Here is a 19,962-nt window from a genome sequence, read left to right on the forward strand (position 1 = left end):
ATAATGGTCAATGAATCAATATCTACATGTTAACCAATCAAGTGTCTATTGACTGGGTTATAAGTGTTAATGAAAGGCACACACACACACACACACACACACACACATTTATAAACAACCCTCCTTTCTCTTTCTGCCTCTCCGACTTTGCAGTGCTTGTGATTCTGTGTGCCAATATCCCTTTAAATAGCCTGTGTTCTTTCATTTTGTTCAATCAAAACAGATACTTTCATTTCTGTGTCTCTGGATTATGTGATGTTTACAAGATAGAATGTGTGTGTGTGTGTGTGTGTGTGAGAGAGAGAGAGAGAGAGAGAGAGAGAAAGAAAGAGAGAGTTCAGTGAGAATGGATATAACCTGGGGCAAGGCTTGCGGCTGAATCATTCCTGGAAGAGCAGCAGAAAAGGTAGAAAGCAAAATGTTAAATGCTGACTGATGCGCTGTCTGCTGCTCCCATCTCTACTCTCCCCGCCTGTCTTTCTGTCTCCCCTCCGCTTGTCTGTGTATTTGTATGGCTACATGTCTCTCCCCGTCTGTCCTCTCTATACTGGCTAAGTATCTGTCAGTCTGTTGAGTCTTTCTATCCGTCTTCACACCTACCTCTTTATCTACACTGCCAAATATGTTAAAATAGTATTTTTTTTATTACAGGAATCAGCCTAATGGCTATACCTACATATATGTTAAGTTATTTGGAAAATTATTTTGCTTATTCCCATAAATCCTCCCTTCAAAGAATACTTAATCCAAAGCTGACAATTGACTCCCCCCATCACAGCCTGGAATGTCAGACAAAGAATAGGCTTTACCAAAGTAGTAGCCATTTATAAGCTAAAAGATGTTTGTTTTTTACAGGTAAAATTGACCAAATATTTCTTTTAAACAGTCACCTCAGACTACATGTAGAGCAATCTCCACTGCAAATATCCAGGCCACTGAACAAACTTGAAGGGGGTCTTCCACACTTTGAATAAAACAAGGTTTGCAAATAAACTGTATCTAACAACCTAAATAAAATACTGAAAAATAATAAAAACCAATAACCTCAAAAGTTAATTTGAGTATTTTGCCATTTGAGTGATCTTCCTGTAAATAACATAAACTAAAACATGACAAGCAATAGTTTATTTGGTCTCTCTACTTTCATTTTACCATCTCACAGAGAATTATCATGCTTGATTGGTGACTTCCAAAACTTCAAGCTGATGAACAGCTGGACAGCTACGGTAAACAGCATTCCTTCATTCTGGTTTTCACTCACACACACACTCCAGCTCTCTGAAGAGTTTGTTTCATGCATCAGAGAGAGATTTAGAAAGATTTTAGGGCACAAAACCTCCCAACATGACATTCTATGATCTATGATTCTGTCAGTGGTCAGGAGACGGGTTCTGCTTTTCATTCTTTAGGAATCATTTCATGCTAGCACAACGGGTTAGATGAGCCAGCAGAAGACTACCGTTGGTTAAAGTGGGTAGCTTAGCAACATTATGGCTACAAAAAACCCCATAATACAACATGTAGCACACGGCACTCAATCATTCAAAAGCTTTTTCAAACATAAATTCCAGAAAAAAAGAGAACAGAACAGCCTTTTATCTGGCTTTCAAAGTAAAACATGGTTAGTATTTAATACAAAAATAATTGTTTTTGGGTGAAGAATGACTTTAATTTCCTGATCTTTTTTTTTTTTTTTTTTTTTAAAGAAATAATCACACACCAAGGAATTATAGTCCAAAGTATGTTATCATAGATATATCATTCATTTACTACACATATTAGTGGTTCTAGAGATACATGTAGTTATGTCAGAAACTGAAAATCTATGTGATTTCATAACAGATCTCCGGGAAGTACACACAAGGTACTTGGTTTAAAGATAATGTCTTGTTCCAGAAGAAATCTTAGATTTATAAAACACCAGGAAAATCTAAATTATCTGCTAGTGCGGCGAGACAATTTCAGACATCCTAAAATGAGACTGTGAAATACAAGATAATCTCTCTGTGTCTTCCTGTTAGTCTGTCAGTCTGTGTATTTCTCTGCCTGTGTATTTCTCTCCCTTGCTGTTTGTTATGTCTCAAAGCCAGGCTGGTTGTGTGTACAGGACGTTTGGTTCCACCGGTGTGCTAGCTCTGTATAAACTCCAGATAATAAATGGTGGTGAGAAAATGAGGGCCGTCAAAACACACAGGGACCCGGCTTGGGAGATCAAAGATGTGACACAGAAGAGAAGGCTGGAGAGATCTTGTCTGATACTTCACCATTGATGTAAATGCACATATGAAGGCTGGGACAAGGGTGTAAGCAAAATGTACCCGTGCACACACTTGCACACCAGAAACATGCGGGAACAAATCACCTTAAATATAATCTTCTATCTTTAAGTCATATTTTTCTTTATATAGAGGAAAAATACTAGTGTGGTGAGATAATTTAACCTTTTCCCAACATAAATCTGCTTGTTTTCTGAAATGAATCTCATACGAAAACAAGATTATCAGGCTAAATACGTGACTAAGACTCAGGGTAGGGTGAGAGTAGACTTGGCGGGATGTCAAACACTAAAAAATGTGTTTTAATCCAAAAGGCGCCAATAAAAAAAAAACTCATAATGACATATCTCTTCAGCTTTGAACTATTCCTTAACATACTAATAACATATTTGATTGTCACCTGTGTTTTGACCACAGTGTCAAAGTGTCAAAATCTGTAGTCACAGAGCTTTTCAGTAAAACTGACAGCTGCAAAGGATACTCCCCATGGGGAGTCATGCAGTAATGCCAGAATAAGGTTCAAATAAATTTATCTCACATTAAAATTTTAGCCAACTTGATCACCTACACACCCTGCTTTCACAAAAATCTCTGTAAAGGGCAGGCTGGAGGGCAAATCAGAAGATATTTGTTCTAGAGTTAATTTGTAAAGTTTAGGTACTGATAGAAAGCTAAAGGGAATGCAGTATGTTTGTGCTCTGTTCTAGAAATAAGAAAACCTCATTCCAATACTCATGCAAACTACTAATAGTCCATCCCTGAAACATAACTTTGTTAACTTTGAACATACTTTAATATTTCTGTTTTTTTGCGGCCTTATAAACACTGAAGGACAAAACCATCACAGGTTAAATGTTGAGTAGTGAGACCAGTCAACTGGGGGTCATCAGTTAGTCAGGAAGGGACGGTCGAATGCTGTAAACATTTTTGAGACAGCACAGATTACAGTTTAGGAGTTGAAAAGACGACATCAGATAAGAGCGTGGGTGGATATTATGGAGGAACAAAACAACAGTTACATAAATTATAACATGTGCACTGCCACAGTGGTAAAACTGCATGGGAGATGTATATTTTTGAATGCTAACAAAATGAGTCATCAGTCTTCACGAACATGTTAACACTTTTAAACAGACTAATTAGAGAGTTGTATCCCAGTCTGTGCATGACATCATGACCATCTCCTTTAAAGGGAACATGAGGAGTCTTAGAATGATTCCCATTGTAAAGAGCTTACATACAAAGTATTGAATTCAATGGATCTAGTATGTTAAGAACATACTAGTTTGTACAACATGATGTCTGGTTGAAAAGCCACTCATCAAATAAAGGTGAGACGCACACTTTCAGACAGTCACAGAGGCATTCATAATGGTGCACTCGTGACGAGAGTGGTTGGATGAAGAGTGAAAAAGTTCAAACCCTGCTTACATTTCACCTCCACACACCTGTCCTGTCGCTAGGTGAAGTTGGTGTGCCTGTGACTGTTCATCAGGCTTAATCAGACATCTGACCTCTGTTTCACCATTCTATCCTCTCTTTCCTTCCTCAATTTGTCTCCCTCATGCTAAAACTACAGCAGCCGACAAGGGCAAACACACTGCAACTTAAGAAAACACATAGAAAATAGACAAAACACAAGCGAATAAAAAAAAATTTGACAACACAATACAGAAACGACAACGGGAGTTGTTTCCAGAGGACACTTAAGAGTGATGAACACGTGAATAACTCATAAGTGAGACGTTGTTAAGACACAAACGAGGCCTCTTTCCTACCGTAGTAAGTAGTAATGAGATACAACCTTATTTCACCAGAACGAGCCGTCCTCCAAGCTGGACTAATGACATTGTTCTCCATATACAGTCGGCTGTGAGACGAGTGCACAGGGACCGTCTAAAAAGTGCAACACCGAATAGAAATACTTCTGTTGTCGTTTCTGTAACGTGTTGCGTTGTGGTATTTACAATGCGTTTTCTAAATGCTGTGTATGTTTAATTGATGAAGATGTTTTCTCAATTTGCTTGCATTTTGTCTATTTGCACGTATTTGCAGCGTGTTTGCTCTTGTCGGCCACCATAGTTTTATATAAAACTGTCAAAAAAAAAAAAAAAAACAACTCAAAATGCCAAAATAAGCAATGTTTGAAACACTGACAGAGCAGGTGGTTATTACTCAGTCTGCTCTCTGCATATAGCTGCATAAGTGCGACTAGAGGTGACGGATGAATCCACACCAGTTTGAAGAGCTCTTTCATTCTCTGTGCCAGGCCTTTTTTTAAAAAAAAAAAAAAAAAAAAAAAATCCTTTCTCTCCGTTTTCCAGCCCATCTCCTCCTAATTAATTAGAGCAGTGCCACTGACGAACAGGAGAGCCTGTTTTATCAGCACTCACTCATTCCACTCCTCCATGTCCCTCTGAGTGTTTGAGGGAGGGAGGGTTGGAGGCGGAGGAGAGAGGAGAGAGGAAGTCCAAAGTCTGTAGTCATCAAAAACAAGATTTGTTAGAAGCGAGGTGTAATCTTAAAGACACTCGAACCGTTTGAGCGTGATACTGCAAAGAAGCAGTGACAAAGAAAGAGTACTCTTCCTCTCACCTTTTCTATTTCCCCTTCTCCCCTCCTCCTCTCTCTTCCTGGACAAACCCCGGACCAAGTGCCAGCAAGGGTCATATCTTTTTAATTATCTTTCCCGCCTTTGATTAATTATTCGGCGTGACAACAGCGCGTTCGTAATGCTTTTCACCTGCCGCCGCTGACTGACGGCCCCTCTGTCGAACTCAAAAGCAAACAGCTGCTGCCATGATCGCCTAGCAACCGGCCGGTGATGGATGAGTATGAGAGATGGATGGCCACAATAAATCACCACGTCTGCCTTGGCGCTATAGAAACCTGGGAAGAGTGAGAGGGATGGAGGGGAGGGAAGGGAAGAATGTAGCATACCGAGAAAAAAAAAAAAGCCTTAAATGTAACTGTTCTTATTTAAAATGGCTGCATGCATGTGGAATGAGTTTTAAGAAGGAACAAGTTTCTTGCGATTGCTCTTCTCCTTCATTTCATGCCTTTACTATTACATTTTCTCTTCTTCTAATATGTTAATTTCACCTAGAGCCGCTCAAGAGGTAGAATAGATTAACTGTAAGGTGTATTTGAATGGCACTGGTGATCTGTGAGGGAGCCAAAGATGAAAATAAATCAATTTAAAACTGCACATACATCAATATTATTAAGTTCAGGTCTAATGTTGGTTGAGATGTAATGTGGCTGCGATGGTGCCAAAACAGTTCCATATGAAACCACGCTGGTAAAGAATCTAGACTGTTGTATAAAATGGCTTTTGAATAAAAAAATATAATTGGCCATAGCCAGAACTGCAGGTCACATGATGCACACTGGCCCGAAAACACTTTGAGCTGTCCGTTTTTCTGACTCACAAATGACTCTTTGTATTATCTGAATTTAATCAGTTTGGTCCAATAATAATAACATCTTAAAAAGCCATATCAGTGAACTAAATTTGTTCCATTCATGTGTGCAGGGAACCAGCAGGATGTTAGTCAGCTCTGCCATAGGAGGAATCTGATGTGTATGTTCTACGGCCGAAGCCTGATGAAGTCTGCATCTGAATGCGGCGTCATCTTGGAACACGGTATGTAGTTCTCTTAATACATCCATGAGGAAAATACGTTATCAGATAAGTTATGTTTCTTCAGACCGCATGAAAGCTTTCAAAATATATATTAATTATCCAACTCGTTCACATAATCAGAATATTAGCGTTGCATATCGCATATGATTGTACTTTGGAGAGGACAGGAAGAGAGGTGTCCATTAAAGCCCATCATCAAATCCAACCTTTGACCTCTCCTGACCCTTATGGTCACCTTTAATCTCTGTCTTTTGTGTTTTATTTGCTGCACAGTTCGGGTCACTTCTTTCACGGTCACTTCTCTGTTATTCTTCTGTCCCTCCCTTTGTTGAGACCTCGACTGTACCCTCTTCCTGCCACCCCCTCCTTCACCTGCTGTGTCCTCACACACACTCAAAAACACACACACACACACACACACACACACACTCGTAGCTGTAGCTCAGGTTACAGCTCTGTAGCGATCCAGTCTAAATAATATAGCAGTGATGAATGGCAGGGCCAGATTCATATCCATCAATGGGCTCTTTTTTTAAGGAGCATCCATCTTCTATAAGGCCTCCCTTTGAATCAGGGAAAAGTGAAGAGAGAGAGAGAGAGAGACTGCACTGCCCGAGCCTTTGGGAGAGACTTGCACGTGGTTGTGAGTTTGTGCGTATGTGTGTGTGTGCGCGCGTGTGTGTGTGTGTGATAAGACATCGTGACTGATACATGCCTGCGAGCAACCCCCGAGACACATGAGCACAGGAGAGAGACATGCACAGATTGTTATTGACACACAAACACAAGTGCGTGCCTACACATGCATCTACGAGATTAATGGAGGCATGATTTACAATCTATACTTATTTATGATGTGAAATGTGAGTAATTGTGTGTAAAATACTATTTAAAGTCGCTGTACCTATATCAATATCGCAGACACACACACTGTTTTTCTCCCTGTCAGCCAAAGGGGATATGGAAAGTGGCCCGGCCAAAACATTAGTGAAACTAGTCCAGCCGATTTCTTTCTCAACTCCCCCAACTTCTCACACACTCACTTACTCACTCATTCAACACCCATAATCCTCCTCTCTCTGTCTGTTTTCTGCCTCTCTTTCTCACCCTTCATCCCTCACTCCCTCCCTCCTTCCCTGGAGGGGTGGACCTCAGAGGCGGGAGGAAGGACTGCCCTACACACCGACATGCACGCACATGTGCCTGCACACACACACACACATGGCTATGCTCTCCCACACACACATGTGAGGCCCTGGCAAGGCCCTGTTTGATAAATGACACACGTCATTGTGTCAGGAGAGAAGGGTGGGTCTGTGATGTATGGTGCGGACGATGAGAGGGGGAAATCGACTGTTTGGCAGTGAGACGGCGCTCGTCTACTCGCTACTCTCCACCTCTGGTTTCTGGAAACCTCTGAAAGCACACAACAAACATGCGCACACACACACTTAAACTGGCAAACACGACACATCAGTGCACAGTCTAATATGCAACAGCAACGCATCCGTGTGCCCGAACCCCACACTGGATTTTCTGTCCGAGTGAATGCGTTCGGGGCAGAGAAAAGGTCGCCCTGCTTTTCCCTTCCAGTTTCTCTTCTTTTCTTGTGCTCTCTCTTTCTTCTCATGCCACTTTCTTTCTTTTTTGTAACCAGCCCTTTTGCTTCCCTGGCTGAGTTACAGAGCGGAAGAGTTCATCGAGGAAAAAGAAAAAAGAGAAGAGAGGGAGAGAGAAGCGACTGCTGGAGCTGGGCAGGCAGGTGGTGAGGGGGGCGCAACGATATCAATCACAATCCCGTTTGGCAACACAGATACTAGTATTTCAAATAAAACAGCCAAACCTAGACAAATAGCCTTAACATGGGGCTGTAACCTGAGCACCCCCCAGCACCACCCCGAAACTTCTCATAAAGTGGAGAAACAGAGAGAGGCTTCTGCTTTGTATTTCTTTTTTTTTTCACCCTTTTCCTCTCCGACTATCTTTCTCTTGCCTCTTTTCTCTCTTTGTCGCTAGCAGGCGAGGTGGCTGACATCTGCAGAGTGCATTTAAAGAGAAAAAAATGTGTCAGAGGAGTGTGATGCACTCTTTTGCACGCATGCACACACACACACACACACACACACACACACACACACACACACACACACACACACAAGCGGCCCCCCTTGCTCGGTTTCATTAGCTCACTGGCAGGGTGGCACTTCTCAAGCTCATTACTGAGGAAGGATTTATGGCGCGGCAGCCAGTGGCGGAGAAAAGGCATCTGTCAATAATTGCAGGGAGCAGCAACTCCCATCTCCACCAGCTTTGAAATCTCATTAGGTATGCAGTTATCAGGCATAAAGATCAAAAACATTACTCAGCTCCGACAGAAACCGACCAAGAAACATTAATTAGCAACAGGCCCTCGCAGTATAAAATAAAACAGCCTTCTTCCCCACTCCTCTCATCTCTCTCTCTCTCTCTCTCTCTCGCTCTCACTTTTTTCTGTCGCTCTCTTCTTTCAGCGTGGTCGACTCCCTCACTCTCTCTCTCTCTCTCTCTCTCTGTCTCACCTCCTGCCTCCTTGCTCTTAACCCTCTTTGAGAGAACACACACATAACAGACAGAAGCACACACGCAGAGGTGAGTATGCTGCTTTACACACACTTTTCTTACCACACCCTTGTAAGGCCAGACCATATCAAACCATGCATTTCCTGGTTGACTCATAAACCTTCAGATTACACACACAGATACACACACACACACACACACGCAGAAATGTACACACACACACAAACACACAGAGCCGCGGTGTTGTAGAGGGTGAGGATAATTCTCAACATCTGAAACTGATCAGAACATGAAACAAGGAGGAGGAAAAGGAGGGCCAGAGGCATGTCGGACTGTCTTTTGGCAGTGACCGAGTGGTGGCCAGTCAGCCATGTGTCTGTGTACATGTGTGTGTGTGTGCGTGTGTGTGTGTGTGTGTGTGTGTGTTTGTGTGTGAGAGGAGAAGAGGAAGGCGCTGTCAGCTTGAGAAGGATGTCAGCTCAGGCTGGCCCTGATTACTAGGGCCTCAGACGGGTCCTCACTGGCTCCCCTGCCTTTCATCACAGCCACCATCACACACACACACACACACGTACACACACACATACACAGACACACACACAAGAGTGATGGCTGCCAGTCTCGTCTAGGTTCAGCCAAAGCCTCCGTGGGAAAGGGAAGCAAAGGGTCTGTGATTGTGTGAGCATGCACATAAACACACACACACACACACACACACACACACACACGCAGACATAAAGGCAACCCCCACTGAGGGTAAGAAGAAACCCAGACCTGGAGCCAAGCCCAGATGACACTCAAAAGATCCTCATACACACACACACACGCACACACACACACACCTTGTCATGACACTGTCTCATCCTCCTACTGGGCCTGCAGTTCCTTATACTCCATAAGCCCCTTTTACACACACACACACACACACACATTATCCCCTGTCTCCTGGACATGACAGCAAGTATAACAGACTGTACATGCTGTAAAAATACAGCTAACCATAAACAGAAGCCACTTGCACTGACTGTTAATATAAAGCTCCTCTCAAAAGTTTCTCCACATTTCTTAAAATGATTGAAACCAAAGAGACACATTTTGATCCAGGTCATAATTTAGACCCATGCACTTTCTTATGATGAGTGTAACCTTTTTGGTCATGTTCTCATGAGCATGTGGCCACAGACCACCCAGTGCTGCAGCAAGCCCGGTCTAAAGCCTGCTATAGGAGCGCAGCAGTAAATACATATATCTGCCTTGTGTCAGCACAGGAAGTGTGTGTGTGTGTGTGTGTGTGTGTGTGTGTGTGTGTGTGTGTGTGCGCAGAGATCCCACTCCGTTTCCTGTTTTAGCCACTTTCCCAGGGTGCCTCGGTGTGGGCCCGTCAGCCAATCAGACCTCACAGTGAGGGGCTGCTGGTTGGATTGGGTCCAATCACCTTTGATCTCTATTATTACAGGTATGCCTGATGTCACGGCAACAGCAGTATATTGTGTAATAAGTTTTATGAATGTGAGGAAACACAGACCGTGAATCTTAATCCGACACAAAAATACTAAAAACATCATCTGTAATCAGTAGCCATCAACATTTTGGCTCCCGTTCTCCAGTCAAATATCTACAGCTGACACTTTTGCTTTGTATGTATTTGCAATTTTATTGCTCTCAGACTATTTTATGAAATGTGGTCTTATTTATTTATTAAAGTTATTTCATTATTTAGTCATTATTATGTATAGCTTTAACTATTAGTAAATTAATTAATTGACAGAAAATTAACTATTTTGATAATTAAGCTCCTCAAATGAGAGGACTTGCTGTTTTTCTCTGTCATACATGGTGTGATTGTAGAATAAAAACATGAATCTGAAGGGAATCGCATTAGGCTCTTAGAAATCATACTGGACCCTTTTCACTCTTTTCAATTAATTAATCAATTAATCTTGAAAATAATGTACAGGTTAATTGAAAATGAAAATAATCGTTAGTTGCGGCGTTATTATTAAGAAAATAAAGTTAAAATATCCAAAAAAAAGCCAAAAAAACCCAAATATTTTTTAAATAAATTCTTCTTGTTCCTCTTCTTTTTATTTTCATTATTAAAAAAAATGTACATATAATGTAAATTGATTTGTAATTCAGATCGTTTTTGGTGGTTGCAACACATTTTTAAGCCAATGATACATGTTGTTCTCAAAGTAACTCCTCACTGTGCAAAACATGTTATGTTGCTGTCCTGAGAAAACCATGTATCCCAAAAAAAAGTCAACTTTTCATTAGCAAAGAAATCAGCCTTGTTTGTAGCTTTGTGACATGCATTTCTTACATAATGCAATAGGCTTTTAATTTGATTATGTGACATATGTTGGAGAAAAATGCTCTCAGCCCACACAAGAATATTTAAACCCTCGGTTCACTTGAAAAATTCAAAATCACCAAATTTGGAGATACAAGTTTTTCACGAGATGTTCACTATGTTTATTTGGCAATCTTGTGCCAAAAGAAAAAGGAAAGATACAGAATCGTCAGCATGTTTGTGTATATGCATGTGTCCTGTGCTCTGCAGCCTCTCTTGCACTCTTTGCACACACACACACACACACACACACTCCTCTACAGGCACAACCCATTGCTCTCTCCTCACAAAATAATCTTTGGGGAGGAGGAGGAGAATAGGGTGGAGATAGAGGGAAAGAGAGGGAGAAGAATTGGGGGGGGGGTAGAAAAAAATGAGGGAAGGATGCAGCCTTGTGAGCCAATTTAAGAAATAACTGCTGATGCATCAGCTATTGACTGTTTGAGCGCTCGTGATAACGCTCAAGGCGAAACTGGGAGCAAAATGACAGCATCAACTGCCTGCAATAAAGTGCAGTGCGCCAGACCAAGGGAGCTCTAATTGACAGCTGTCAACCTAATGGGAGCCATGACGGAAGATTCTGGGAGAGGGGGGAAAAGAAACACTGTTTATAAACCATCAGCCACTTATCCTCAAGGAAGAGAAGGGGGGGAGGAAGAGATGAGGGAGCTCTGGCTCCCCTCCCTCCCTCCCTCTCTTCCTCCCATTTCCTCTGTCTCTCTCTCTATGATTGTCGTTTGTCTACTTGCTTGCTTTTTCATTCCCTCCTACTTTCTCTTGCCCGTGCACATAATCTTTTTTACAATCTCATTCCCTTTCTGTCTTTCCCTATGATAGAATATTTAACTATGCAACTGCTCTCCCACTTCATATCTTCTCTCTCTCCCTCTCTCGGTTCATTGTGGCGGAGCGTCGTGGGGCAGGAGTACTGAGAAAAGCAGAGGAAGGCCATAACTAATCACAATGTCAGTTAGCTGCCTGGGAAAGACTCACTCTGCACAAAGTAATGCAGGGAGCAGGACTGAGACTGGGACACAGAAATGTGGGGAGACTGACAGGGACTGAAGGTGTTTTCAGCTCTGTCTTGTTGTAAGATACATGCAAAGTGAGGAAACATGGTTGGTTTAAGTTAAAAAAAAAAAGAAGGCCACAGAGGGCAGACGTGGGATTTAGTTGTACATTTATTGGAACTGTAAGGGAGGAAGAAGTAATCCCTGGGACGAGTTAAGAACTCAATTGGTGCAGCTGGCTCGCCACAACTTTAGCCAAGTTAGCATGCTAGAAAAGCTGAATGGCAGAGAGGAAACTGGTATTTTTGTCAGTGAAAGCCATGACAGTAAGTTTATGTAGTGCACTTCAAATGTAAAAAGCCAAAAGACAAAATCAACAAAAACAAACAAAACCAAATAAGAATGCTTTAACAAAAACAAAAAAAAAACATTTCCGATGAAAATATAATTATGCAACAATAATAAGCTTGACAAAAAGCCGTCTAGCTTTTTACAGCTAGACTCTGGATGAATGTGTGTGTGATCCTGTAATTCGACCTGATTATTATCACATCTCAGGCTGGAGAAACTTCAGTTGAAAGTCAGTTTATTCATCTGAAACTAACAGACTAAGGTTTGAGTCAGTTCCATTATTCCTACCTACAGAGCAGATCTGCTTTTGATAAATGTTTGATGACCATAATTCTATCCAATAAAATGACGATATGTCAAACTGAAGGAACAAAAACCTCAGGAACAACACAGTGTGGGTGAGGAGGACAGTAACCGCATGCTTTTTATTCACTGAGTAAATTAATTTAAAATTTAGCTCTCATTTTCAGTAATTTTTATTACATTTAATTTCAACAAAACAATCCTCCGTGTCATTCAGCATGCTCGGTGTGATCTGGTGATCGGAAAATGATCAGTGCGTTTAAAAAAAAAAAAGATTCATATTTTCTAGTTTGAGTCTGGTGGGAAACATTCAGAGAATGAGCACAAAAGGACCACCACCTCTCACATTAATGGACTGCAGATGGAACTTTGGAGCGCAGTTATTCAAATACATCCCCTTCATTAGAAACCCGAATGTACGACTTTCACTTCAAGGATAAGTAACCTCTGAATTGAATGGAGAAATGGAGAACTTGAGTAATTCCTCCAGCGTGACATACAGGTCATTTACAGATGACAAGCTTTAAAATGTTGAAGGACAAAAATCAGAGGTGACTTATTTCATCTAAAAGTGACAATTATTGAAAAGTGTCACAATTTACTTAAAAATTACAAGACAGATGTAATGAGTGATAATGATTGTGTGTGTTTTATAATAACCAATAATATCAAAACATTCCCTAAAGCAGCTGCCTCAGATGACATAAAGTAAGCTTTGTGTTACATTACAGCTAATAGTGGGCGGCTGCAAAGGCCATATTAAAAAGGTGTTGTTTATGAAACCATTTTACACTCTCTTAATTATGACTAGAATTATCCAGGCCTGCTTTATACAAGGTTAATTAGCTTCATTATATTGACATGTTTGATTAGATTCCATTGCCATCCAGTGGATGAGACTATAGGCTGTGACATAAGGTGCCAAAAACAAAAAAAATACCATTTCTATAGCGATCACCTCGCTCATAAAATGTACTGTAAAATCGCCACTTTTATAAATTCCTCATGAAAATGTGGACTATTCAAAGACAAATGTGAATGTGTGTGTATCATTGTATGAACGAGTGTACCCGCTCCCTCCTGTGTGTGTGTGTGTGTGTGTGTGTGTGTGTGAGTGAGTATATTTAAATGGGCCACTGCATCTCGACTTAGATCCACCACGAGTGCAACGTTAACACACATCAAGCATGATTAATCTCTCGCTCTCATCTACAATCAATCACACACACGTTTGCAGACGTACACACACACACACACACACACACGCACTCACACACATGGCGGCAGAGAAATCACAGAAATCAGCTGCTTTTCCTCCTCGGCTGCCATCTATCTCCTGTTGGACAGAACCAGATCTGTCTTGATGTTAATATTTACATAAATCATGCTTAGCCTCTTTGGACACCATGCTGATGATAGGTGTTTCTGAAAAATCAGCACGGGTGAAAAATCCTCCCACTCCGGGAAAGTGTCATTGAGTAGCTAATAATGACCAGTGTCAACGTCATCAATCTGCAGCGGGCTCATAGGAGGACGACACACACACACACACACATATAACCCCTCACACACACACACACACACACACGCACATGATGGTATGTTAACACCATGCAGCTGCTTCATACTGCTAAACATCCTTTATTTTACATAACCTACATAGATCTAAAACAATAGATTTGTGGTTGTGCATGTAAGGATAAAAGGCATGTAGATTTTGGAACTGTAAAAAAATACAGGTAAAAAAATATACAGTATGTTTGATGTTCAAGCTTCCTCTGCCATAACAATGATCTGTTTGGTCTATCCCGGCTTTGAAGCCCACGGACAAAAGCCCGCCGCTCGCCTGAGCATTGTCCTTCCCTGATGTTAGGAGCACTGAGAAAATAAACACCCCTGCTCGGAAAACGGTGTGTGTGTGCACGTATACATGTGCACACGAACGAACCTGTGCGATATACATAGAGCCAGATTTTTTTTTAAGACACAAGCACACCCATCACTACTAAAACAAACATCCAATATCTCTCTGAAAAATCCTCAACGCTAATTCCTGCACCGACCAAAATTAGCTTCCTACCACACTATAGCGCCATGGTGTGCACACACACACACACACACACACACACACACACACGCACATATTTGGCCACCTCCGTCCAAACCCTCACCTGTGTTGGGGTGGCAGCAGGAAGGAAGCGAGGGAGGGGTTAAGGGGGGCAAATGAGGACGGTGTAAGATCAAGTTGATTACATCCAACTATGCCGCAGACCTAATTGGCGAGCGTGACAGTGTGCGGTGCTTGTCATCTCCAATCATTAGGCCTGTCAGAGATCCATCAGATGCTCGGCTAATTAGGAGAACGCTAATGAAGCTGGCAAAACAACTCCTCTTTTTAGATGGCTGAGTGCGCTCCGTCGCCGGGGTGGGAAGTGTGTGTGTGGTGGTGGTGGTGGTGGTGGGGGGGGGGAGTGTGTGGGATCACAGAGAGGATAGAGATAGAAGTAGACTTGTGTTAAGCAAAATAAATTGTTTTTTTTTCTTTTTTCATGCTTGTACGCTAGCAGAACCCTGCGGGGGAGTTTGGAAAGGTTCACTGTGACGCCATCTTCGAGTGGATCTACATATGGTCTGTTTTGGTGATATACATAACTGATTAAGAATGCATGAAAAGCTTCCAAATCTGCAGAATTAAAGGAACCTTTTCAATAAATACGCTGACCTTTAACCTGATTTTCCAGATTATCTTATTTTAACAAATGTGATGGTTGAATGAATCACTGCAGCTCAGTGTGTTGTACCTGCTGCCTCTAACCAACACTTCAAGAATGCTTCGTTTTCTGGGTGCAGGATAGAGAGACTGAATCAGGGACATAAAAGAGAGGGAAAAGAGGAATTTGCTGTGAAAAAAAAAGGAAATTCAAGGTTGGGGGGGATACTTTGTCGTCCCCCCCCCACCACCAAGTTCCCAATCAAGGCCTATCATTTGCCATCCTCCCATAACTCTTGCCATCACTACGGCGCAATCAATTTGTCATCACTCTTTGTGTGCCATGCAGTTCTTCCCAACCTTATAACTTGCAGCTGTGAGCGAGGGAAGGAGGGAGGGAGTGGAAGATGGGGGGAGGAGGAAGAGGAGGAATAAAAGAGTAAAAAAAAAAAAAAAAGAAAAAACAGAAAAAAAAATAGGAAGTTGCCAATAGTCTAAAGTGAAACTCCTCCTTCGGCTGCCTCGTGTTTGTTCTCGTCCGCTTATCAAAGAAATAAATGCCTCATTTTCTCTCCCGCTCTCACTCCGGCACACTCACTCAGTCATTCCAGCTGAATAAAAAGGCTTTCAGTCATCCCACTACGCATCTATCCATCCATCCATCCATCCATCTATCCGTCCGTCCACCCATTCCTTTGCCCCCACCCATTGTGTCCATTAGGGCTAAAACATTTTGATCAAGTAAGGCCCTGGGCTGAGAATACATAGCTCTGTGTGTATGTGTGTCTTTGTGTGTGTGTGTCTGTGTGTGTGTGTGTGTGTGTGTGTGTGTGTGTGTGCCAGCCTCTGATTGACCATTAGGGCCATTGATGAATGTGGCTGTCAGAGGGCAGACAATTAAATCAAATATGAAACAAAGTCTCTCTGACGGGCCCTTCTGATGGAGCAAGCCAGTCTTCCGCCTCACGATTAGGCTAATAGTTACATTTTTCATACCACTCTGTGTGTGTGTGTGTGTGTGTATGTGTGTGTGTGTGTGTGCCCGCCTGTGTGAAAAGTATTGCATGCTTGTTTATATGTACTGTAAAATCATTGCAGCATGTCTTGTGTGCATGCGCCACTGCACATATGTAATTATTAGAATGTGTGTGTGTGTGTGTATGTGTGTGTGTGTGTGTGTGTACTGGTAGGCAATTTTGGAGACTATACTACCTCAACAGTTAGACAAGTAGCAAACAACAGTGTGTTAAGGTAATACGGCTTAAAATAAAATGTTAAAGGTCACGCATTAATCATTCCTAATTCACTGCTATGCATGTAATTGGAAATTAGTGCTTCACAGCTGCATTTACTGCAAAACAAAGGCTGACAAAAATGCAGAATAAGTATAATATCATTTGTCCAGTTGATTCAAAATGTCTGAGTCAGTATAGTACAAAATTTAAAAATTATTAGTCTCGTAAATGATGTGATGAGAACACAGAAACTCCATAAAATAAAATCTTATTTCAGATCTGTATCCACATCGAGTCCGAGTAGGAAGTCTAACCTAATAAATGTGTGGTACAAATAGATAAAAAAATGCAATTAAATGATGGTGTTAATGGCTAGAAAGTTTGTGACTTCAGCAGGCCCTGCTTTGCTACCACAGTGGGAGCGAGGGAGCGAGGGAGGGAGGGAAGTTGGGTTGATTTATTGACACTTATCGGGAATGAACAGATCAAAGGCTCGGCCAGATGACAGGTGATCAATCAGGCGTCAAATCAAAGATGGCAATTGTCCATTAAAGCTCTCTTCCAGTACACTCCCTCCCCGGGCTGTGAAATAATCTTTAGACTAGAGGAAAAGTATTTCCCAGAAACTGAGGGGAAGGAAAGAAAGAAAACAGAACGAACCCTGACGAAAAAACACCAACCTTTTAGAAAAGGTTACTATATTAAAGTCACAAAGTAATAAAAAAAGTAATGGCTAAGACCAAACTATAAGTATAGTTTTATGTGAATATTGTAGAAATATACTGATGCAATAGGGGATAAACTATGCTAGAAAATACAATACAGTCACTAAAACCCAATATTAAATATCACAACACAGTACAAATTCCTGTGGAGAATATTATAGGAACACGATGCTGTGATAGTATCACTGGCAGGCCATCAAACACACTATATCAGAGATATTAGAATGATGTTTCACTGAGAACAGAATGAAAGAAAGAAAAGAGACAAAAAAGACACTGATGACGTAGAACTAAAGTGGCTAAAAAAGTAAACTTCCTGTGATTTATCGGGATGTTTTAGAGTCGAGCCTACTTCCCCCAAAAGAAATCAGCAAGCATCAAAGGCCTCCGTGACAGTCAGCTGACCCTAGGGCTCCAACAATCCTCTCCAGTATAGATCCTTAATTCCACAGTCAATATCTACAAGCAGAAGAGGAGGAGGAGGAGGAGGAGGAGGCGCAGTGAAGGAGTAAAAAGAGGTAAAGCGAGAGAAAGATCAAGTTCCCTCAGACGAGGAGAGAAAAAACGAAGAATGTGAAGGAGGAGAGCGAAGAAGGCTTTTCACATCGAACGCTCTGACACTGACTCTCTTCAGGACACATGCAGTGGCACCGGGAAAACCGACCTGTGACCTTTTTGTCAGACGATAAGCTGGTCGCTGTAACCGCCGGGTCACACCTGTAAACGCCCAAACCCCCCTTTTCATAGGGTGCGAGTATGAAAATACAGCTGCAACTAATAATTATTTTCAGTAACAAGTTATGATTACAGTCATTTTCTTGAGTTATCGATTGACTGTTTTGTCTATAGAATGTCAGAAAATTGTGAAACATCTGTGAAAAATCTCCATTACAGTTTTACAGAACCTGAAGTCACATCTTTAAAATGTCTTGCTTTTTTCCTACCAGCAGTTTAAAATCGAAAGTGATTCACTAAGATCTTTGGAATTCCAAAAAATCCCTGATGAGGCGTTATAACAGTGGTTGATACTGCACATCAGCTGATTATCATGGGAATTATTATGACAGAAATGATAGGATGTGTAGTATGAAAGGACAGGAGTTGTGTTGGAGCTGTGAAACTTGTACACATGTGCTACATGTTTGTCCCTTCCCTGATTCTGTACAACAAAAGATGCTGTTGCAGTTACATAAATGTTACTGAGAGAAATCTCAATGAAAAGTAACTGAATGAGGAAGGCGGGGAGGTGTGTGTGTGTGTGTGTGTGTGTTGGGGGGGGTGTGGGGTGGGGGGTGTGGGGGTGCACAAACAGAGTGAGAGAGAGAGAGAGAGAAAGAGAGAGAGAGGGGTAAATAGCATGCAAACCAAAGCCAGTGCGTACCTGAGGCGCGCCGAGGCGCTTGCTGCTTCCTCCGCGGCATGTCGGCTTCGGGGGCCCGGCAGGGAGTTCTTCTCTGGCCCCGGTGATCCGAGGCTGCCTGGGGGATCCGCGGAGCTTTGATACACAGTTTTCCCCCCTGGGTGAGCTTTCAGGGCTCCCACATAGATCGGGGCGGGTGTGTGTAAGGAGGGAGGGGGGTGTGCAGTTTTCGAACACAAAAAAAAAAAGAAATCAGAGGAGAAAGAGCCAGTAGATGCGAAGATAATAAAAAAGAGAGGTGGGGTAAAAGGGGGGGGCGGGGGGGGGGAACCGGCGTGACTCCCCCGGTCTGCTGCTCTCTCTGTCGGTCGGTGGCTCGCTCTCTCGCCCGCTCCGACTTGGATGGACGCGGTGGGAGCAGGAACAGAGTGGCTCCGCGGTAGAAAAACAGAGAAGGGAGGTAAAAAGAAGCTCCTTGTGCCTCCGTGTGATCCTCTTTACTTGGCGTCGGAGGCTGCAACAGGCAAGCTTGAAGGGATAAAGCCAAATGATCGCGTCAGTCAAAAGTCCGCAAACAAGGGGACAACACATCAAGAGCTGACACAACTGAAGCCCTGCGCCTCCTCTACGGTTCAACCTCTCCGCCGCTGATAGGCGTCACGTAGCTCCCTGTCTCTCTCTCTCTCTCCCCCTCTCTCTCTCTCTATCTCCCCCCTCTCTCTGTGTCTCTCTTACCCCTCTCACTCCCTTTCTGTCATTCACTGCCTTATTCTAGTCCCGTTTATTCCAAGCCAGCAGGGTAATCAAAAGCTTTAGGTAATGGCTTGAAATGTGCGTAATGTCATTCATATTGCAGATGGATCTAAGGGAGAGGAGCAGGCATGCGGACACATGGTAGCCTAACAAAAACACGCATATACAGTATCATTCACAAGCACACGAGGGCTGACAGCGCGATCTGAACGGAAATGCATACTTACTTTACAGGCTGATCCTCCGCCGCGCTATCCATGAGGCTTCTCCCTCCTGGTAATCACGCACAATTCAAAGCCAAGAGGTGGACCAGCTGAAACGTGCCTGAAACCATATCATAAAAATCCATTCGCCTTCTGGCAAGTCCTGTCGGTGGCGAGGAGGAAAAAAGCCACATGCAGCTTTTTTCAGTTTGTTATTCTCAGGACCGACAGCGGAGGAGAAAAGAGGAGGAGGAGGAAGAGGAGGTGACGGCCGGGACTGGTCGCCCGCACGCTGCCCTGCCTGGCGCGGCTACGTTATTTAGTCCGAGAGCGCTTTGAAAAATCCGCTGAGGGCAAGTCAGTCAGTCAGTATGTATGCGTATGCACGTGCGCGCGTGCACGTGCGCGCGTGCGCGTCTAGTGTAACTGCGTGTGTGCGTGTGTGTGTGTGTGTGTGTGTGTGTGTGTGCGTGAATCG

General features: G+C 42.6%; 1 protein-coding gene across 1 annotated transcript in view; it reads right to left on the bottom strand.

The window, feature by feature from the left end:
• tshz3b (teashirt zinc finger homeobox 3b) overlaps nt 1–19,868 on the bottom strand; it is a 43,818-nt gene extending 23,950 nt beyond the window's left edge. Inside the window, exons 1-2 of the mRNA XM_044361742.1 lie at nt 19,509–19,868; nt 18,550–19,056 (exon numbers count right to left, since the gene is read on the bottom strand). Coding sequence (XP_044217677.1) covers nt 18,550–18,589 — 40 coding nt within the window. The 5' untranslated portion in view covers nt 18,590–19,056; nt 19,509–19,868. The remainder of the gene's footprint in view (nt 1–18,549; nt 19,057–19,508) is intronic.
• Nucleotides 19,869–19,962: the final 94 nt, after the last annotated feature.

Source organism: Thunnus albacares, chromosome 1 (assembly GCF_914725855.1).
Source record: "Thunnus albacares chromosome 1, fThuAlb1.1, whole genome shotgun sequence".
NCBI lineage: Eukaryota > Metazoa > Chordata > Actinopteri > Scombriformes > Scombridae > Thunnus > Thunnus albacares.